The sequence below is a fragment of the Python bivittatus genome, unplaced genomic scaffold, assembly GCF_059951505.1.
Source record: "Python bivittatus isolate LINGU-HERP-01145 unplaced genomic scaffold, Pbiv_v1 ctg000160_np1212, whole genome shotgun sequence".
Classification (NCBI taxonomy): Eukaryota; Metazoa; Chordata; class Lepidosauria; order Squamata; family Pythonidae; genus Python; species Python bivittatus.
In genome coordinates, this window is record NW_028277076.1 from 274,161 (window position 1) to 296,106 (window position 21,946).

Sequence of the window (21,946 nt, forward strand, 5' to 3'; positions counted from 1 at the left end):
CCTGCCCGGCTGTCCTGGCCCAAGAAATCACCTGATGTTGGTCCCTCCTAGTCTGGCTACATTCTGTACACAGACGGTCTTGACGAGTGCCAGGAAAGTTTCTTTTGAGTGCGTTTCTCCTTCTCTGCCCCCTGCCAAGGAGCATCTCTGAGACACGAAATCTGCAAGGCGCGCCAGGGTGGAAGAGGCCCTGCTGAGCTCAAGAAAAACACTTCACACGAAGCAGAACAAGCTCATGGGACCACCATACTGGGAAGTGACCAGCAGCGGCCGTTTGGGGCTGGGCTGAGGGGAAATCTGTCTGGAGCAGCCAGTACGAGACAACTGGAGTCCCTAGCTTGGAGGGAGCTTTCGGTGACGACTAACAAGGAAGCCACTGTTAAAAGCTGGTGGAGCACGTGAATGCCGGGTCTGACCCAGCAAGGCAGCTTCCTCCTACGAGGAAAGGCAGCAAGCAGCCATCCTTGGGACGTTTCTCACCCAGCAGGGGCAGCATCAGGCCTAGCCCAAGGAACTCCAAGAGACCGTGCCAATTCAGTCCAGCTCTGTTTATTAGCTACAACCTCTAGCAAGAATCTTCCCAGACTAAAACCCCAGTTCCCAAAGTCCTCCAGCCACAACAGTGTGAATTCCTCAGGGAGGTGCCAGTCTCATCCTCTTGTTCCTCCCACGCGGTTCCGGTGAGCTAAGAAAATGCTTATCTCCCTGAGCTTGGCCTTCATAATTCCATTCCATCACAGGCAGCACCCAAACCGCCCATTGCCAGCCTAAGGATAAGGGCGCTCTGGCAGCGTGCCCCATGAAGATAGCTCCCTTGGGACTTTGACCATCTTCCCAGAGAAGCCCCGGGAGAAGTAAGAAGAGTTCCTGGCAGCCTGTCTTCCCTCTCCCAGGTGGGCAGACTAGCATATCCAAACGCTGGCTCAGCTGGCAATCTTATTCCCCCTCCCCTCCAACAGGCCTGCCCCCCTTTTCAATTCAAAGAAGGATGAGGATAGCAATGCGTAAACCTGTCATAATACTTGTCCTATTAGTGAAAAAAGAGGAAAATGCGGAACTACAAAGGGATCCCAGAAGGTGGGGAGGTATTTTGGATAGACTGCAGAGAGCCCCCAGTCCACAGACCACATGGGGCTTATGCCTCAAACTTAGAAAACCGTTGGTGGGAACTACTGAACATAACTGCTACAGAGAAAACCCCACGCTTGACCGAGTGACCCCTGCCTTTTGGGCAAGAATCTGTGGCATCTGTGTGCCAGGAGCACCTCTCCCAAAACAGAAGAACCAATGAAGCACAACCCTCGGCAACACCCAAGCCTTTATTGGCCCCTTCCTTCCTTCCTTCCTTCCTTCCTTCCTTCCTTCCTTCCTTCCTTCCTTCCTTCCTTCCTTCCTTCCTTCCCTTTTCTGTCATGGGTGTTTGGCGTCATATATGATTTTGGACGAGACTGCTCGGTCCCTTTCGTCTTCTGTCGTGAGATTGAGCGAATGGGACACCTTGAACTGGATCATTGTGATGAGAGCAAACTCTTCGGGGTCCAGGAAGCTCATGCTGGCCTCTGCAACGGAGAGAAACAAAATGAGAGTGTCTGAACGGCCCCGGTTACAGCATGGTGGTCTCCCACCATGGCAGCAGAGTTTGACCGGGTGCTGCGGTTCTTCCCGCAAGGGCACCTGTGCCAGGGATGGTATTTCAGGAGATCGACAGAAGCTGCTTCCAGAGCAAGGCACGTGCTCTGGCCAGTGGCGAGTTTTGCCAAGACAAAGCCCATCAAGTCTGGCTGGCAAGGCGACTGGGTGCCAGTCGACCGCGAAGCTCAACAGAGGAGCATTGGTGAGCTGAGGAACTGGGCAGCGCCAGCGGTTCCAGAGCACCCAACATGGCTTTTTTTAAATAGGCTTGGAGTCCTTGCCACTAAAACAAAGAATGCGCCCATTCAGATCATATTACCAGCATCAGCTCAGGTGCCTCACCCTAAGTTTACCAGCAGAGTAGCTGAAGTCTACGAATGCACGAAAGAAAACAAGGCCTGTCAGCTTGGGTTTAACGAGGTCCCTCCCTATAAGCAACTGGTACTATCATTACACAAAAGTGCTGTGTTTGGACCAGGTAATTTAGATTTGATAGATAGATAGATAGATAGATAGATAGATAGATAGATAGATAGATAGATAGATAGATTAGATTAGATTAGATTAATAAACTCTGTTTTTAGTGAATTATGGGAAGTCCCATTCCCATAATATTTATTGTGTACCTGTATACCCTGGACCAGGCTAGCCCCATACTGAACCCCCACATGGGCTTTTAGTACAAAAAATAGCAGATGCCTACCACGGCCCTGGAATATACGTGGGGGTACTGCCAGGTGCAGAGGCGCTGAGGAGTTCACAGGGAAGGCGTTCCACAGGCTGATAAGTCAGTTTCCCACGTATTTTTAACGGACAGTCTGTTTTGCACCCAGGATTAATGAATGCTCAGTGTGTTGTGTATAAAAGCTTTACAAACCCGCCCCCTGGCACAGACATGCCATGGCGGAACATTGCATACGTACCTGGTGTCCCTCCCAGGGAGCATGGCGTGCTTACTCCTGTAAGTATTTACCTTTAATAAAGCTTGTGATGATCACACTAGCTTTCACCATTTACGTTTGCACTTACCCGTGGGGTAACAGTACCAGGCTGGTAAAACCGGAGGGAGACGATCTGAAGAAAGCCTCTCTGAAAGCAAGTTTTAGCTGAAGGAACCTCAGACAAGAGAGGATCCCACAAGTGTGGGGTGTTCCCACATGCTTCTAACCTAACTCACCAGTGCAGGCAGGGATGCAAAATGAGCAATTATTCCAAGAAGTCGTCTGCTGACAGTATTCCACACACGTCTGTACTGGGACACCACAAACTGCAGCAAGATAAACCACACGGCCACCTTAGTGAAGGTATAATTTCTGGTCATACTCATATTCTTTGCTCTCAGGCAGTCTAGAGAGATCTGGGAACTGGAGTTTGGGAGGGAGTTGGCAGCCTCTACTTTTTCTAGACAAACTGCTAGAAATAAATAAGATCTACCCATCTTTCTGGACATATTTTTGATGGGACCTAGATATGCCAAGCCGACAGAAATAGTTTTTCCTCAATGGAAGAGAACGCAAACATGTTCTTGGAAGATTCACAGCTTTGAAGGAGAGCCAGTGGCATCTAAGAGCCAAAGGCTGAAACTATGTCACAATTCTCTTTTCCCAAAAAGGATCTCAGCTTCCACAGAGACCACCAGACAAGAAACAGAGTCAGGGCGGAAGGAACAGCAGAACATTATTTCAAAAAGGACTAAACACCAATGTTTACATCACTGCCTGATTACCGGTTATAAGATATTTAAGGACAAAGAATCAAGGAACAGGCTTCTCGTAGCTACGTTTGCTGGGGACTATAGGTATTGTAACCTTTGGAAGATCTGAAAGACCAGGTTAGGAACAGATCGTCATGGAGAAAATCTATCTATGCGGTCATTATGAGTCGAAACTGACTTGATGGCACATAATCAATCAATCAATCTTGTAATTCAACACATCTGGAGGAGAGCAGGTTGCAGATGTCTCTGTCTGTCTGTCTCCACCAACAGGCAAGCCTGCACCTCTTTCTTCCACTGAGCCTTCTCTTCCGTGCAACAGGTCCCCAACAGGGAAACTACTTTTATTTGTATCATATGGAGCACATTAGGCGCTTTATTACAACGTAAATTCCTAAAGCAGAAAACAAGGGAGAAAAGCAGCAAAGTACAAAAGGATTTAAATCCTGTGGCAAGAAAAAAATGGTCTCAGACTGAGGTTATGTCATGGCACGTTCAAGTCTTGTCCGAAAAGGAAAGCCTTTTTTGCCTCACGGGACGCTGTGAACAGAATCGCCTCAGATAGCTGGCAGAAACCAGCCGGGCCGAGTGCTGCTTCTGCAACTACGTCTATTCCTTTTCCGCTGGAAAATTGCTCAGGTCAAACCAGAGAGGCCCATTCAGTCATCTGGAACTTGCAGACTTCGGGGCAAGTAAAGACATGTGAATTGGACATGGCAGCCTCCCCTCCACCAACCCCCAGTTGACTGAGCCGCTGCGGGCCTCCAGCAGAGACTCTGAAGCACTGCCCGCCGGCCTGGCTTCTGAGCTGTCGCCGCCCCCTCGCTCCCTTACCCTTCTCTGCCGTTGCCTCAAATTTGCCACTGCAGTCACAGGCTGGCCGGGGTGAGCGTGCCAAGGTCCTGCGGCAGGCCGGGCCACTGAACCCTTCTGCGCAAACTGAAAGAAAGCAGAGCCCAGGCATGACAGGCAAGCGCACCCAGACCCCAGCCCCATTTCTGGAAGACCCTGAGATGACTGAGACAGCTGCGGGAACCAGCATCGGATGTGACCTGTTATATCTGCTTTTTTCAGATGACTCTCAAGCAGCCAGAAGCCTCTGAAGCTGATGAGAGCCACAGGAGAAACTACAAAATGGCAGAGGAAGGACAAGGAGATCAGTCCTTACGCCCTCTAAGACGGACTACCTAAAACAGCTCTTGGGCCTTTGCTAGGTGTCTAATACATCAAAACCCATATGGAGAAGCTTGTGACTTCAGTCTGTGTTAGGAAGTGTTACAGACCGGTTAAATACCAGGGCATCCGCTGACTCTCAGAGGCGCAGGGGGACACCAGGGAAGAAGGATCCCCCCGCCCTCAGCCAAGGTCAGGATGTGCCGGGCCAAGTTGTCCCCTGGAAGAAGGCAAATAAATCTGTCCAGGCGCAGGGGATGCTATTCACAGCATCACAGGGATTCAGCGGAGCCCGGGGGTCAAAGACACGCGCGGCCACGGCCCGAGAGAGGACGCCTCCTTTCCCAGCCGAGAGAGGAGACAATGTGTCTTTGAAGCCTCAGAGTCATTACTGGCTCTGGCCCCTTGAAGGAGATTTGAAGAGGTTCCCCCCGCCTCTGCCCACCCCGGATGCCCAGCCAGGCACTTACTGGTCCACACATGAAGCGTCGAGTCTGCCTTGGGGGTGACGCCATCCTGGCTGCCGAGCAAGTAGAAGCCTGACCGGGTCTCGAGGACAGCCACGCACCCAGGGCGCTCCAGCAGGCACTCCTGCTTGGCCTCCTCCAGGGTTTCGGCAGAGGGATAGAGCAGCGATGGCTCTCCCACCACGCCATAGCCGCCCCGCTGATCAAACCACTCCATGGCTGGAAAAGAATGGAAGGGGAGACGAGAGGAACTCAAGTCAGCCAACTCACGAAGCACTTAAAAAAGGAGTCACTGTGCATTAAAAAGCGTAGCTACACAGCTGCTTTTCAAGGCTAAGAAGAAACGCTCAAAGCGGCTCACAAAACATAAATGCAGTTCTTGGGAACCATGACGCAAAGGAAAAAAGAAGTTTAGCGGAAGACCTGAAGTTTAGGAAGAAGGGAAAAGTCACGTTATCCTTTCCTGGGGGCTCCAGCCTTCCCATTTGATAACACCCACTCCTAAATCTCCAGAATCCCCTCTGGACTTTCCTGTGGGTCCTAAACAGGAAGAGAGACCCGGGAGGGCCCAGAAGTCGAAAGAGAGCCGTCCTCCAGGAGCACCTGGGATCTGCCCCTCTGGAAATAAACCGTCGGTCCCTGTACAATCAACCAGGCTTTACGGTGGCAGCCTGGGAGCCAACAGGACCCTGGAAAAGGCCCACTTTGGGGATTTGACTGAGCAGCCCACCCAGGACAGCATCTCTGGGGCATAACAACCATGGCTACCATTGCTCCCCAAGCTGTGCAAATACAGCAAAGCTAAGAGGGAGAGCAGAAGGGACTGTCTGAAGAACTGGCAGACCTCCTGTCCCACCTGCAGGAGCCCCACGGGGGAAAGGAAGGGGGCTCTCCTTTCAACGGCCACCATCTCTCACCTTCACGGCATTTGCACAGGAAAGGCCTCTCTTCCCCGCAGCTGGCATCACTCAGAAGTCCGGTCGCTGAGTCCAACCACACACAGTCCTTCAGCCCTCCGTTTGCTGGGTCATCTCGCAAGTATCTTGTCCATCCAAAAGGGCAAAGGGGTCACACGGGTTTCCCCCAGCTGGTAACACCCCTTTATGGAGTGAGCACAAGCTGGCAACATGTGGCAGGAGGCAGCCAACTGGCCTGAAGCAATGCCCTTTGGCAGCTAAAAAAGTCCAGCCAAATCTCTTGCTGTCTGGCCACCCCACAGTTCAACTCCTTCCCTGCACCCTCCCAGCTATATTTTGTTTTCTAATTGCTGCTCTGGCGCACAGCAAGCAGGAGGAATCAAAGGCCTCGTACTGGCAGTGGTGGGGGCACTGGGGGGATTCAAGGGCCGCAGGGGAGGGGGAGGGACTGGGCTTCAGCAGATGCCTGGTCAGGGTGCAGGGGGTTGCCCAGAATCTTGGAGACACTTCTCATTCAGCCACATGGGCTGTGGTAGAATTTGAGACCGGGGAGAGGTACCTCGGCTTGAGCTGGTGGGGGATAGTCATTTTGAGGGAAGTCATGACACCAAGCACACCAGTCCTACAGCCACTTACTGGGCAACCTGCTTGCTGAGAGGCTCCAGAGCTGTCCAGCGAAAGACTGACTCTTCCTTCCGATCATTCAAGCCTGTCCAGAAAGAGCCTTTGAAGTGCGAGCGCACCCAGTCCTGGATGGAAGAAAAAGGACCTACGGTTCCCAGGTTTACAGAGCTCTTCCAGGAGCAGAAGCTGGTGGATGTTCTCTTCCCCTTCCTTCCCCGCCACACAATCCCCCCGGACCAAAACAGAGCAACTGGCCCAAAGTTATCCGGAGAGCTTTGAGGCTGGGTAGGGAGCTGCACCGAGGTCTCCTTGGTGTGAATCTAATGTGCCAGTTGCTACCCCACACTGACTGGCTCACGCACGGAGAAGAAAGGGAAAACTCTTCCTGAAGCTCAAGAGGAGGGAGAGCATTTCACTTCCTTGGCAGGGGCCTTGCTTGCCCAGCGAGAGGGAGCTGGCTCCCACCTGCTAGCCGCCTGCTGAAATCAGAGCAGCCCCTGCTCCCAAGCCAGCAGCCAGGAGACTTCCATGCGCCTGGCGTTTAGAACTGGAATTGTACCATCTCCTGAGGCGAGGTCAGGTACAGCAGCTCCGTCCTCCTGAACCTCCGGCAGGCCTCTCGGGCCTTTGGCCATGCACCAGCGAAAGAAGAGTCCCAGAAGTAGCAGCTGCCATTCCAGTAGCTCCAGCCAGGCTCCGCCGGACAGGAACTCTGGGGTGCTGAGGCAGAGAGGGGAGACGTCATCCGAGAAGGGGTACGGGTGAAGAAAATACCCGGGATGCCTAGAGGATGTCAGTGTTTCGGCCCCCACGCATATCCCTCATTTCCCAAACCCTATCTGATGGATCAGCATCCTTACCCAAAAATGTGCAGCCGATCAGTTTCCCTACCCTGGAGTGCTGAGCTGTACTTGGAGCGTTGTGCAGAGGTAGTCACTGCAGGGCACTCTGCCTGGGCTGCAGGGGGATCCTGACCTCGCCACAGCCCAGCAAGCCACTTACCCCAGATCCCTTCGCACACCCAGGGCTTGAGGTGGGAGCACGGGGAGGCTGCCAAATCCTGGTCTCCTGTGTGACGAATCTCCAAGCAGCCTCCTGTCGCAAGTGGCACGTCAGGAAGCCTGACAGGGGAAGCAAGTTGGGTTGCACGTGGTTGAGGATCTCTTGGGGATTGAACAGTCAATATCTGGACCAGAAATGCTATGCCCTCAAGCAGGTGCCATTCCAGAGAGAGGGTGACCAGGGGTCGGGGCTAACAGGAAATATGAAACCCAGCAAATGAGGAGCAGACGCCATGGTATGGCCTTTCTCAGCAGGTGGAAGAAGAGATTCAGGGGACCAAACGCTGGCTACTTCAGAGTTTAGGGATAAGGTGGCCTCTACAGAGCCCAAGAGGAAGGGTCTCGAGTGAGGAAGGATCCGGAGTGAGAGGCAGAGCACGATAGAGAAGCCCCAGCTTCAGACTACCACAGGATGATCAAAATAGTGGCCAACTTCTCCCGAGGGCAACTTCCTGCTCCAAGGCACTCACCAAGGTGGAGAGAGACTATCAGCTTGGCCTCCTTCCCATCTCCACGCTCCATCTTCATCGGCATCATTCAGCCCTGTCCAGCTGCCCCTCTGTACCATGGCTGTCACCCAGGCCTGTGAGGGAAAAGGGGTCTTGCTCACTCTGAAGCCTTCAGCTGTCACGTGGGCCTGAATCCAACCGGAAAGGAGGCCCGTCTTGCTGAAGAAGGGTCCTATCCTCTTCCCGCAGAGACTGAGCAGCGTGGGGGCCCATGGGGCCCTTCCACGGGAAGGCTTGCGGCTGACGTCTGCCTACTCCAGGGGCTGGCACAGAGGGAGAGGAAAGGTGGGCCTGCCCTTCGGGCTGCAATCCTGGCATGCCCCAGAAGGATCAAGAGGGCAAACAACCTTGCTGAAAGCAGCGTGCCTTGCTTGCCTTTATGCTCTTCTTGCTTGCTTATGTTTAAATGTCTTTTTGTGCTTTGACTTCTAACCTGAGCTGACAGATTAACTCAAACAATAGCCGCAAGCGTCCCGAACGGCCACGTAACCAAGAGGATGCAGCTTGAACAGAGAACGCTCAGGCGGAGGAGGCCTCTCCTTTCTTTACTGCCCGGCACGGGGGAAGCTTTGCCTTCCCCAGCAACGCCCCCCCCCCCCAAGAGATGTTCAGATTGTCTGGCCTTTTCCTTGGGATGACTCAGAGCCAGGAGGTCCATGCTTTCACCATAAGCTTGACAGGCAGCTCTGGCCTCTTGCCAGCTCTTGCTGCTCTGCTCCTCCACGTAATAGCAGTGACCGCCCCAGAACCACCAGCCAGGATCCCTTGGACATCTGGAATGCACCAGACCTAAGGGGAACGCAGATGGGGAAATTCACTAGCTCTGCCAGCTGAGAAAGGCTGGGGCTAGGCAACCGGTAGCCCAGGGCCGGGACCTCCAACCTTGCAAGTGGTGCCTAATGCCCCCGAGGGTCCTGGTTATGTTTTCAAAATCATAATCAACCGGTTGTTTTCAAAACCAGTCTTTCTGGATAATTTCAGTGGTGCCTGAAGGTAATAACTCCTCAGGGGTAGATGCCTGAGGGCAGCACCTCCCTTCTGGAATGTTTTTCCCCTGGAAATTTGTGTGGCTCCCACCCTTACGATGCTCTGTAAATATCACTTCCTATATCTGAACAACTGTCTTACTGTTGGGAGTTCTATTTGGAAGACTATTCAGAAAACTGAACCACCTGTATTAGTTTACACACTGATGTCATTCTTCCCCCCTGCCCCACAGCCTTTCTTAAATGAGCTAGCTTAAACGTTAATAATTCAACTGTATAACATGACCTGAATACACGTATATGTCGGCTTAAGACATGAGAGATGTATGTGATTGTGGACTTCTAACGACAACGAAAAGTAACCACAAAAGAAAAGCATGCACTTTACCGTGAGGACATGAAGGGCTGAAGCGATGCACACAGCTCAGAAGGCCATCGCACCGGCCAGTCAGCGGGTTGTACGTACGCGTGCTCAGGCAAGGAGCGCAGCGTCTCCGGCAGTGCTTCCCGCAGAACCCAGGGGAGCAAGCTGTGAGCAGAGGAGCCATTGGAAAGATGGTCACTTCCCTTTAAAAGGAGACTTGGGCTTCTTCCAAAGAGCTATCCCTGTTACCACGGCTGCTACCAGCTCCCGCAGAACTGGCTTGTTCTATAGATTTTGAGGCAGAGGCTGTACAGGGCTCACAACTCAAATTAATGCACCAAAACCTGACAGCCTTGAACGGCCCCCCCTCTAATGAAGAATACCCTTCCAGACGAGCCAGTGGGCTTCAGAGCTGCCTCTGGGCCTAGCCATTATGGGAACCAAGGGTGCACTAGGTAGCCCAACTTTGGTATGATCAGTTTTCATGATGAGTGTTTATCAACCGTATCAACCGAGTGTAAAAGGAAGGCCACATTCAGGTGCCAGCTCGCCTCTGAAGACCACATGCTGAAGACAAAGAACAAGTCCACTTCTTGTTCCTGGGCCCTGTCTGTCTGTGGGGTTCCAGAGAGCATCTGAGCGGCCACAGCTGGAGTTAAGAGACCGGCTGTCTGATCCACCAGGGCTCTCCTCTGCAGCACTGCGGGTTAAGGGGGCCAGGGAGCCCAGGACAGCCCTGAAATGCCAACGGAGAGGAGCCCCACACTCCTGCCTTTCAGGACAGGCAGGCACTGACCTGCCTTCACAGAGAGGCGGGCCCCCGAGCCAGGGCTGTCAACCAGTACCGTCCCGGCCACTGTGTAATGAGCCCCGTTCAGGCTCAGTAGCCCCGTGCAGTGCTCCTTCTGCAGGTAGCAGGCGTCTTTGGCTTCCTGCAGCGACCCATGCCTCTGCTCGGGAGGAGCACCCTGGTGGGAAATTAGTAACTTCTCCCTAAACGAAGGCAGCTCCACATCTGTAGGGGAACAGCGTGAAAGATGTGAAACGACGTCTGCCTTTGCAACTTGAGGGAAGCTCAGGACCCCAAGTTCAAGATCTCTCCCTCTCTCTCTCTCTCTCTCTCCCTCTCTCTCTCTCTCTCCCTCTCCCTCCCTCCCTCTCTCTCTCTCTCTCTCTCTCTCCTGTGTTTCTCCACATCAACAACCACTGGATGTGAAATAACACTGAGTGAGAGGCTCAAAAGCAACTGAAGAAGGAAAGGAGGGAATGTGTATGAAAGGAGGCTAAGCCCGTCAGTAGCTAGTAGCCACGAGGGCGATATGCTGCCTCCAGTGTCACAGGCTGTTGGCCTCTCTAATGATCAGCTGCTTGGGGAGTGCACGAATAGCTTCCTGTGCTGGCTGGGGCTTCCCACTGGGGCATCGGGTTAGCCACAAGAGGAAGCCAGATGGTGGGCCTGTTGAGGCACTCAGGTAAAATTAAGCTGTAAAGCTGTGACCTGTAAAATGTTCTCTCCTTACCAAATGCTACTCTGCATAGTTCACCTCTTGGTGATTTCAGAGTAAAGCATCTGTGTGTGAAAACCTGTGCCCCTCTCCGTTTTTCATCCCCCAGGTTTGAACTCATCTCGGGTTGTGGGGAGCAAGGCTCCTACCTTCATCTCGCTGACAAGCCCAAAGTAAACCACCTGGCTGCTGAAAGCCTCGCCTTCCATCTGCAGAAAGGTCAGCTGGGATCTGAGAGAGACAGAGAGAGAGGAGAGCTTGACAGATGATGCATTTCAAGTTCTAAAGGCTCCTTGCAAGAATTCTTTAGGTGGAGCAATCACATTATGCCTGTTTCTCTGGTAGGTTCGGAGCACTAGAGAGGAGATAACAACTTCAAAGGATGTGAAGAAGTCCCATCTGCCCCTCCAGTCAGGCCCCTCACCTGGCTCAGGGGTTGGACCTTCCGCACTGTGCTGCCCAGATACCTCTTGCAAACGGCATTGGCTTCAGCCTGACTACTGTAGCGCTCGTAAGACCAGCAACTGCCTTGCTCAAACATCCAGACATCAAGTGGAAGGCACTTCAGCGAGGCAATGACGGCTGTGAGACAAAGATGGGAGCCAGGGCAGAAATCTGAGGTGGACATCACCTGCCTGGAAGATCCCACCCTTTATGCCCCAAGCTTTCCTCCTTTCTTCAGGCCTGGCCCTCAGGGCCTGGGCCCCTCACCTGTCCTTCTGGGCTCGCGGGAGAGGGCCCTGCTTGCAAAGAAGGGGCACCGACGAGGCCAGCCCCCGGCTGCACCAGGGCAGCACGTCTCTGCCAGATCCAGCCGGGCTCAGCCCAGGGTCTTGGGGCTGGGCTGTGGGAGATGCAGCGTGAGAGCAGGCGGACAGACCACGCCAAGGTTAAGTCCTCCCAGGCTCACATACCGGGAGCCTCTCGGTAATAGAGGAAGCCATCGCAGAGGCCTGTCAGTGGGTTGCAGCTCAGGCTGGGTTCGCATCGAGGACACATTGATTGGCAGTCCTGCCCAGAGTAGCCGGGGGAGCACCTTGTTTTGACGTGCACGGCAGCGGCGGCTGCTGCTCCAGGGTCCTCCAGGCTGACAAAGCGTCTCCCCACCATAAGGTGATGGCCTGCCACGGTGCTGACCACGACATCACAGCCCTGGCCCAATACGCTGCACTGCTGCTTGGCAGCCTGCAGCGAAGGAAAGCTCAGATCTGCAGACCAGGCGCCATGAAAGGATTTCCCTGGGAAGGTCATGTACAAATCTGGAGAGGGGGAGATCAGAGAGGCAAGGTGAAAGGCAGGCACGGCCTCCTCTCCAGCCGGGGGGTTCCCACGGGACCCTCCAGAGCCTCTGCCGGTCCCTGCAGACAAGCAGGCATCAGGTGTACTTCTAGTGCTCCTGCTCTCTTCATGGGCCCTCTCCTCCCAGCTTTTCCTTTCTTCAAAGACAATGTCAGCTGCATCCTTCAGCTGGCTCACATAATAAAAAAGTAATCCTTAAAACACAACAGTCAGAGGAACAAAGGCAACAAGGCAAGGGAGATTCAGAGAGACCAGAAGACAAATGCAAATACTGTCCACAACCAAAGGCTGAGGCTTTGTTTGGGCACCATTTATAGCACCAGTGGAATGGCCAGTTCTGCCTCCTGTCCCATGTTGCTAGCTTTGTCTCCTTCCTGGCCATGGTTTACGCACCCCCGTCTTCTTCTTCCTCTTTTCTCTACTTCAAAACACCCGACAGCCACAAAACACAACGGATGACGAAAAGAGTCTGCAGCTTTTCTCTTGCCAAAAGAGGGCTGGGTTCCTCTAAGCATCATTTGTGTGGAAAAGTTGTTTGCCTGACAGCAGAACTGCGAGACGGAGGGCCGAGCCGTGCTGATCCCCAGCACCCCACCCTCGCTCTTACCGGTTTGGCGGGGAGCCTGGCAGATCCACCGGTGAGGCCTGTGGCACGGCTCGGCCTTCAGGAAGCCGGAGGTCAGAGCAAGCATGCAGACTGCCATGCTGGAAGGCCCCAGGGAGAACATGAAGCTATGTTGGAAAGGAATTAGACAAAGAAGAGGCGATGCGGAAGAAAAGAGTTAGCTCCGCAACACATTTAGCTGGGTCAGAGAAGATCCCAGTGGCTGCGCATACCTAACATGCTAGGTTGGAAAGAGTAAATCTTGGTTATTTTTGTTGGTGGAGTGCAATGTTTGCGGTCCGCTTGCTGCATTTTTTGGTCCAAAAGAACCCACTCTTTGTGCTCTACTACTGGTCCCCTAGATATTCAAATGCCAGGATGTGTCTATACCTACAAAGCTCAGAAGTGGGCAAGCCACGGTATTCCCTCTGATGCTTTATGGAAGCGAAAGTTGAACTTTAAAGAAGCAGGATAGGAAGAGTATTGACGCCTTTGAACTTTGGTGTTGGAGAAGACTCCTGAGAATACCGTGGACAGCCAAGAAAACAAACAGATGGGTCACTGAATAAATCAACCCAGAGTTCTCTCTCGAGGCACAAATGACCAGGCTTAAATTATCCTACTTCGGACACATTATGCAAAGACCCAGCTCTCTGAAGAAGGCTCTGACACTGGGAAAGGTGGAAGGAAAGAGGACGACCAGCAGCAAGGCGGATGAACTCAGGTACAATGGTGATGAGGGGATCATTGGGAGACTTGAAAGTACAGGTTAGGGATAGATCGTCTTGGAGAATATCTATATGGACGCTAGGAGTTAGGGCTGATGGCACATAATCAATCAACTTGTCCTCTACTTGGCATCACATTATCACTTTTCTGTTACTCTATTAATTTAGCGTTATGATTGTTACTGTTATTTGCTTTACATGTTGTCCTGAGAGCTCGGGGATAGAGCAATATAAATTCAATAAACCAATACACCACGCTTTGCAGAAGTGAGTCCTGAGACTCACTTCCCAGTGAGGAGCAAAGGACTGCAGCCTTAGCAGAGAGTGGAGGCCTTCTGCTACTTAGCTGGAGGGGAGCCCCAGGGGTGGGAAGGCATCTTACCGCCGCAAGGCTTGGTTGAATTGGGACCCATCAACCCAGCTCCACAGATCTCGGCCACTGCTGTACAGACCAGTCCAGATGCTCCCTGGCAATTCCCCCTGCAGCCAGATCTGGGATGAACACACAGGGACAGCGCATACTGTACTCTATGTCAGGATTCCCTGCCCTCAGGCTATCAGCTTACAAGCTGGAGCTGAAAGAGACAGGCCAAGCCCACAGCATCTGCCCACTGCTGCTAGCCTGACCACCCAAATCCCTGGCAACAGCTCTGCGATATAGCGGCCCAAGGGGAGGAAGGGCCCTTGTCTCCTTGCCACGCTTGGGAGCTTCCCAGAGGGAAGAGCCACCAGGAAAGACGCAGGACGGGGTAGGCCCTCGGCCTTCTTCTTCCTAAAGGCACCTCCTGCCGGAAACGCCTGTCCCAAGGCTCAACAGTCGGAGCAGGGAGGCTGCTCACCAGGTCCTGCGGGCTGTTCAGGGAGAGCAGGCTCCCACCGTGGAACCTCTGGCAGAACCGCTGTGCCTGGCTCCACTCGAGAGCTGCATCCAGCACAAAGAAGAGGCATTTGTCCTTCCAAGATCTCCAACCCCTAGAATGGGGGCAGTGCACATCTAGGCGAGAAAAGAGCAGGCCAGGATGGTGCTATGAACGCAGCCGCCTTCCTTCTACCTCAGACTGCAGTGCAGGCTCAGCGGCATAAGCAAGTGGCCCCAGTCCTTGTAGCGCTTGAGGGGGTCCTGGGAAATGCCGCTCATTCGTCCCAGCTACTTCCCTTCACCACAGGGTTCTTCAAAGCACCAAATGAGGCAGAGAGAAGACACAGCCTTCCTGGCAGGAAAAATGGGACCCAATATTTTTTTTAAAAAACATACCCCAATCCAGAAAAAAGAACAGAGCTTGTGGAGTGCATTTTCCCAGATACAGCCTGGAATGCGTGCCTTCCTGAAACAAGCAGAACCCTGAGTGCAGATTCTGCAGACGCAGGTCCGGCAAGAGGCGGAAGGTGCTCCAAGGATCAGGAGAACAGTCCGAGCTACTCAGCGTGGAGAAGCCGTCTGGGGCAACCTGCAGAGAGCAGACAAAGAGCGGCTTACACACTTATGGAACTGGATGTGATTTAAGCGCTTACGGAAACTATAACCTTGAACTGGTTTTTCAAATTAGGTTAGCACCTTTGGTTCATAAATCAAGGAGTACTTTTCTGAAGGGCTCAGGAATGCCAGCACCCTTACAGAATCACATCCTTCAGACTTGTCCAGGGTGCACGGGAACAAAAAAGACAAACACTATGCAAAATATAGGGCTAAAGGTGAAAATAAACCACCACCGCTGACCAGAAGACAGGCAGGAGGGTCCGCAACGTTGCGAAGTCGACCGTTTAGCTGCAGTCCCCAGAAGGCACGCATGGTGCACGGACCAGGCAGGGGCTTGATGTGGAGGACAGGCCGGTCCGGGTCTGTGCAGAGAACCAAAGCCTTCCCTCTGAGCCGGAGGAGGCCAAACCACACAAAAGGACGAGCTGGGGGAGCAAAACACTCCGGTTCACAATTTATTTCCAAAGGCACCAGAGCGAACTTAACCCTTCTCTCTGGGAAGCTCTGAAAGCTGATGACGGGCCGGAGCTTTTTCGAGTAACAAAGAAACTCCTGCTGCCTTAGCCACTTGGGAGCTCATCCCCAGACCAAGGGCCGGGCTAGGCTCTGGGCACGAGCCCCAGATAAATGCAGAAAAGAAGGCAGCAAGGAAGGAGGTACCAGCGGTTGGGAACCGACCTAGTATACGCATTATCACCCACTTCTCTTGCGGACAGAGGCAGCAACTGACCAGACTTTCACAGGTAGAGGGATGTGAACAAACAGGCCAACAGGCACGTGCAAAGGACAAATGGGAAACCAGGAACCCCCAAGGACTCTGCAGCTGGATCACACCCAACCCAGCCCATCTAGATGCCCCAACAGAAGGGCAGCCATAGCTGGTGCCTGGTCGCCCAACCCTTCAGAATTCTGCCCTGGAGCTTCACCTGGCTCTTCACTGGGAGGGCTGATCTGCACACTTGGAGGCTTCTTCGCAACCAGCTGGCTCCAGTTCACCACGTTCCCGGGGAACTTCCACCTGGTTCTCAAGGCTGCCAGTTGTTTCACTGAAAACTCAGAAAGGGCTCGGTCCCACAGATTCATCTCACTCAGATCACCCACATAGAAGCTGGCCCCTGCAAGGTGACCCTTGTTAGCAAGACCCTTGTCTTATGCAATAAATAAATAAAACATAAACAAATAAATAAATAACAGCAGGCAGGACGTTTCTCTCCCTTAGATACAGGCCTTACCGGGGGGGGGGGGCACGAGAGATGGCACTGGCCGTTACTTAAACTCCTGGACTGATGGTGGCACTGATGCAGATCTGCCATGGATGCCCCAGTGCAAATCATCCCCAAGAGACTCAGTCTGGACTCACCTCCATGGCCCACTTCCAGCTGCCCCACACTCAGTCTTCCTCCCAGGGATAACCCCTTCCACAGGAAGCCAGTACTCTCAGATGCCTCTGGCTCCCAGGCCTCCCCATCCACGAACACTTCAAAGGGAGGGACGCTAGGAGTGTTGGAGACAGAAACAGCCACATGATGCCAGGATCCATCCAAAAGGAAGACACGGGTGCTGCTGAACAGCACGGCCCTGCAAGGAGCAGCACAGCAGGAAGTGGGAAAAGTTGCCTGATTCTGTCTGCGACTGTCCAACGTTGCCAATTCAAAAGCAAGGCCGTATGGCTAATGTTCAGAGAGGGTGGCCGTTTGGACGTCAGAGGAACGTGCCAAGTGCTTACAGTGGCCTCAGGGAGGGACGGTAGATGGCACAAACTCTGCCCGCCTCACCCCTTGGCGTGGAATTCCAGTCCAGCAGGGGAGAGAAGGAAGAGCGCGAACTCTGCCTGCTGTTGCCACTTCAAGGAGTAGCTGACCACGCACATCCGAGGAGAGTCCCGGAAGGCGCTTCGGATCCACAGCCCAATGGTGAAGTTGCCCAGGTAGCAGTGGATGGCATCTGCCAGCTGCAGACTGCTCCCATAGGGGAAGTGCAAGTCAGAGGAGAGCTGATACTCTGGAATAAGATGCCAAGAGGTGAAGGTATCCCCACGGGTGGCAGCAGGAACTCCACACCTCTTTAAACCGCTCAGAAAAGCCACAACCGCAACCCTTTAAATTCGGTTTCTGCCTCAGAATTGCTCTGATTTGGAGACGTGCATCTTTGCTCAAAAATGCAGAGTCCCAGGACTGAGAGGGAACCTCCTGCCTTAGTAGTAGCCTCATTAATTCCGGTGCATAGCTAGCAGCTCAGCTATCACAGCGGGGCTTCCTCTGTGAGGAGAGCAGAATGGCCGCCAAGCTTCCCGGAGAAGCAGCAGGCCCACCGTTCTGAGGGCCCCTCTCCAGCCAGGGAGGGGATCGGCATCTGCCAAGCCAGACCAGGCCTGTCGTCCCTGAGGGTTGGGCTCCCTTGCCGTACCTAATGTTGGCGTGCCGGACCAACCTACCTAAGGAAGCATTGGCAACGGTCGCTCCACTTATCTGCAAGGAGCTGACGTTTGCAAGGAAGACATATTGGCTGTCAGACAGCCGGAAGTGCTCCTGGTGGTTGAAGAAGCACGCAAAGCCATCTGGGTAGGTGACAAAGCTCCACGTGTTGAGCCCGGGGGAAAAAGGTGCATGAGGGTGATTCCTGCGGACCAAAAATCTGCCGTGCTCAGTAAAGATGCTGCCATGCATATGAGTGACGTTGTACTCAAAGACGATCCAGAAAAGGGTACCATTAGGATGAAAGCAGGTCAAAGCCAGAGAGCAGGTGGCATGGTCAGACAAAGAGAAAGTGACATCAGCTGTGGCATAAAGAGCCATCCCGCCCGGGAGGGGAAACCGCACAGACTCTGGAGGGCCACAGAAATCTGCCAATAAAGAACAGAATGAATTAGGCCACCTTCAGATAAATCCAGGGAAAACAATCTACAGAGGGAATTTACACCTGGATTCTGAAATAACATGCCAATCACCTCTTGAGGAGGATGTGAAGCTCCCTGAAAGGGTATGGCTTTTCTAGAGCTGCTCAAATGCTATCAGGGAGAAAGGACTTAGGTAAAAGTAAAGTCAGCAGACCAGGGCACAATCTAGTCTTCAGGGCTGCTAACACACAAGAATTCTCCTAGCTTCATGAATCACGGCTTCCCTTTGTGGGAGTCACCACTGTTGTTCCACAGCAAGACGTGGGTAGGCTGCTATTCTACAGGCTTTCGCACTTCTCAGTTATTTAGAAGCTGTCAGGTTGAGGACTACTAGAAAAGGCCAGCACGGATGTGGATCTCCCTGGTAATTTCTGCTCGGATTCACTGCACTTACCGTATTGGAGCTGGCAGATGAAACCTGTGATCTCGGCTGCAGGGCGCGCACCGCAAGGCCTGGTGTGCCATGTCCCGTGTTGCTCGACATCCCGGGGCTGAAGGCTAAGCACCGCACACTGGTCCTGCCCTGCTGGCGGGGCTGAAGGGAGGGGGACGGGGGAGTCAGCGAGCCCCCCACACTTCCAATACTCTCTGCAGCAGGGGCCAATTTTATCCACATTTACTTATGTTTAGCCATTCTTACCAACAGGATTAAAACCTTCTTCCAATCTCTACGATAGCATAAAATAAAAACACCATGAAATGCCACTTGAAAAAGTGTGATTTTAACCACATCCCTGTAAGGTGAAAAAGACTCTCTGTTCGTTGTCATTTTAACAAGATGGCGTGACAGGAAATGGGCTCATGGGTTGTAACGCCATCCCTCTGTAACGCTCTAATGCTATTTTCATTAAAGTAGCATGACGATATTACAGGAGTGTTGCGCTGTAACGTGATAACGCTTTTTGGTTCTGCCATTTATTTGTTCATGTTAAATTATAACCAGAAACGTTCTTAAAAAAGAGGAAACGTCAAGGCAAATGACAGATGGACACCAAGAAGGTTTCAGCCGTGCCACGGAGTCCATATGAAGCAGGGGCCCAGGAAAGTACCTGAGTGCCACCGGAGGTAGGTGGGGGGGGAGGAATCGCTCCACTTCCACAGGGCTCCCAAGCGCAGACCGATCCACACGTGCCAGCCATTCTCAGGAAAGGCATCTGGAAGACGTTGGGTAGAACCAGCAGGGATGAGGATAACCTTAAGAGCACTGACTACCTACATCTGTCTAAATGTCTGTCTGTCTTCTCCATAAAATATTCAGGTATATACATTCTTAGAAGAGCAAGAGCAGAGAACCGAAGGACGGAAATGGCTGAGTCTTACAATTCCAACCTCTTTTTAAATAACTAGGTCGCTTTCAATCAGCCTATGCAACTCAGAAGACCAACCGCACCGGGCCAAATTAGAAATCTAAATAAAGCCCCGGGGAAGTGGCGAATCTCTTACTTGAGAGAAAAGCATTCTCCTCTTCATCATGGATAATTGCTAAGTTCCCCCCAAGTTCCTGGCAGAAAGACTGGGCCTCCCGCCATGACCTCTGTTCCCGGAAGGATGGGAAATGGAAGGCATAGCAGTGAGAGCGGAAGCGCACTTTTCTCATGGTGCTGGAAAAGGCATCTGGACGAGAGAGAGAAGCGCTACAGTTTCAAAAAGGATCTGGTCTCACACCAAGGAGAAAAAATCTAGCAATGCCTTCTATTCTGGAAAGGGCAGATGAATTCTCCACGTTCGGGGGCACTCTACTACTAGGTAACAGTAACGTGGGAACCACGACACGAAGCATCTCTTGCTATCCTGTCCTGGTGGTGAGTTCCCCTAAGGTCGTCCGGTGCATGTAACAGATGTGGACTAAGTGATTCTGGAGGGGTCCAATGATGCCTTTTTCTTCATTACGACAGTGTAAACACCCCTAATTCAATTGCATTTTCCACTGTACCTATCGGGTGTTGTTACTCCCCCTGGGTTTTGAGGCTGGGAGAAAGAAAGGGAGCGAGCAGGGACGTTTTTCTTGCCATACCTTTTACAGGCATCTCGCAGATGAATGGGGTGCTGGCGCCACAGTCCCAGTCTCTCCACTGTCCAGCGTAGATGCCCACAAGCTGTACACAGTGGTCCTTCCTGGGGTGGCCCTGGAGCCAGTTGCTAGTGAAATCGAAGAATCCAAAACCGAGGCATCAGCTGGAGGAGAGGTACCTTTTCCCAAGGATGTACTTAGGACTCCGTCCAAAAAGAATTTCACTGGATATCCTATGATGCGGACGCCACCTTGCAGGTCTTCCCCAGCCAGGAGGTGGTGGGAGATGGAAGGCAGATTTGCCTCCTAGCCACCTCTGCACGCACCTCTGAATGCTTCGCAGACGTTACCGCACTCCAACCGACTCTTGTGACACACACCAGCTGACCACCAAGCTCTATCCTCCCTCACCTATACCAACTCTGTGATATTGGAGTGCCATCCACCCAGGTGAGCTGAGCCTCTTGCCACGCCAGTCCGATCCAAAAGTATGATGCTTGACCCCTGGCACCTTCTGTAAGGTCCCTCAGGAACATCTGTGCCAAGGCAAATTTCAAAGGCGAGGCTGAGGCCATAGCAGCATTTTCTCCAGTTGCCACTCCTACGGCTTTCCAGAACATCGCCAGGATCCCTATGGCTTCACATCAGAAAGCCTGTTTATGATCTAGCTCCTGTCTGTGGCCTTATCTGCGGCAGAGCTGGCTTCAGAGCAGCTGAAGCCCCTGCACAGAGTTTTTCTCCCGCTCCTCTTTCCATTCCCCAGTAGAGTGAGGATTGCAAAGACCTCCTCTTACTTGCTTGCTGTGATCCTTGATGACAACTAAATCTGCTTTTTGGCCCTGACAGAAGACCCTGGCCTCCTTCCAGGAGAGAGCAGGAGCACCCGGTAGATAGAGGCAGAGTTCATCTCTGTAGGGGATCCATCTTGGGGGGCACAACGCCAGCCCTGCATGGAGAAATAGTAAAGGTGCATCTTGGATCAGTATTTCTGTTGCTACTGCTTTAGTCCTACAGTATTTAGTTCCACTCAATCCTACAACAGCTCCTGAATTTCAGACATATCAGGTCGAGGTTCAACCTTCCCAAGAACTGCTATCTATCATAGGGCACACTGGATGGGTGACTTGGGTACACAGACGATCTGTTCTTCCAGCTACAGGCCAGCTCTGTTCCATGGTCCACCATCACCTTGGCACTGATTCTGCAGGCAATCTTCTAGCACCTTCTGTGCAGTATCTGTGTCTATCGTCATACGCATACCCAGACTCACATGGCCTTTTAGAACTTGCAGGCTAAAATCTTAGGGACTCTGGGCGGCTCACACAAAACATTAAAACCATAAATACATAAAACATAAAAATTTTAAAAACATTACTAAAAAAAGAAGAAGAGAGTCCAAGAAGATGAAGGATTGGGGCTGAAGACAGCAGGCCTCTATGGGGCTAGCCATCCCCACGCTTGAAGTATTCGCTCCCCGCCCGGGGCCAAGTGGCAGAGCCAGGTCTTCAAAGCCCTTCGGAAGGCCAGGAGTGAGGGGGCCAATCTCGCCTCCGGGGGCGGAATATTCCAGAGAGCGGGGGCTATTTGCACTTATTCAAGGTTAAATGAAGTATCCTCTCACCAGAACTCACGAAGAGCAATGCCAGTGGCCCCCAGACTACCTTCCAGCGCAATTCTGCTCTACCCATTTCAGCTAGCCCTAAAATCAGAGGAAAACCACCGTTTTTCTTCACCAGCCTCAGGGATGTGAAGACACCATCCTGCGGACCCATTTCCAGCATTGATAAAGCCGCGCTTTGCTCTTATCTGAGCACCGTGATGCTGCTCAATTATTCAGTAGCACGGCACATCTGGAACGGCAGTCAGTAAAAGGAGGACCAATTTTTGAATGGGACAAGAACCTCCCCCCACCCCAGAAGCAGCTACGGGGATCCGGTGACATCTGCCTTGATGGCTGCCCAGAGTTAGCTGGCAAAGGT

General features: G+C 52.7%; 1 protein-coding gene across 1 annotated transcript; it reads right to left on the reverse strand.

Moving 5' to 3' along the window:
• Positions 1-1,402: 1,402 nt before the first annotated feature.
• On the reverse strand, positions 1,403-21,921 carry LOC103051028 (uncharacterized). Its single transcript, XM_088146753.1, has 31 exons — positions 21,589-21,921; positions 20,762-20,913; positions 20,379-20,503; positions 19,971-20,095; positions 19,400-19,570; positions 19,006-19,110; positions 18,351-18,491; positions 17,495-17,902; positions 16,836-17,061; positions 16,421-16,638; positions 15,987-16,175; positions 15,301-15,485; positions 14,839-15,031; positions 14,423-14,577; positions 13,966-14,075; positions 12,859-12,983; positions 11,867-12,211; positions 11,377-11,534; positions 11,102-11,183; positions 10,244-10,462; positions 9,472-9,612; positions 8,720-8,886; positions 8,059-8,171; positions 7,530-7,648; positions 7,087-7,247; positions 6,540-6,652; positions 5,904-6,028; positions 4,990-5,205; positions 4,181-4,285; positions 2,810-2,899; positions 1,403-1,559 (listed from the first exon to the last, which is right to left on the reverse strand). The coding sequence occupies exons 1-31, from the start codon at positions 21,746-21,748 to the stop codon at positions 1,411-1,413; spliced, it is 5,091 nt and encodes a 1,696-aa protein (XP_088002879.1). The 5' UTR covers positions 21,749-21,921; the 3' UTR covers positions 1,403-1,410.
• Between the last annotated feature and the right edge of the window lie 25 nt (positions 21,922-21,946).

Excerpts from the sequence above, each read along its gene's own strand:
- LOC103051028 (XM_088146753.1), bottom strand. The coding sequence starts at position 21,748 with ATGCTGGAAATGGGTCCGCAGGATGGTGTCTTCACATCCCTGAGGCTG. Across the intron at positions 20,914-21,588 it reads ATTGCTCTTCGTGAGTTCTG|GGCTGGCGTTGTGCCCCCCA; the intron begins GTGAGAGGATAC and ends TTCTCCATGCAG. Across the intron at positions 15,486-15,986 it reads CCCTCCCAGTGAAGAGCCAG|CTCGTCCTTTTGTGTGGTTT; the intron begins GTGAAGCTCCAG and ends TTGCTCCCCCAG.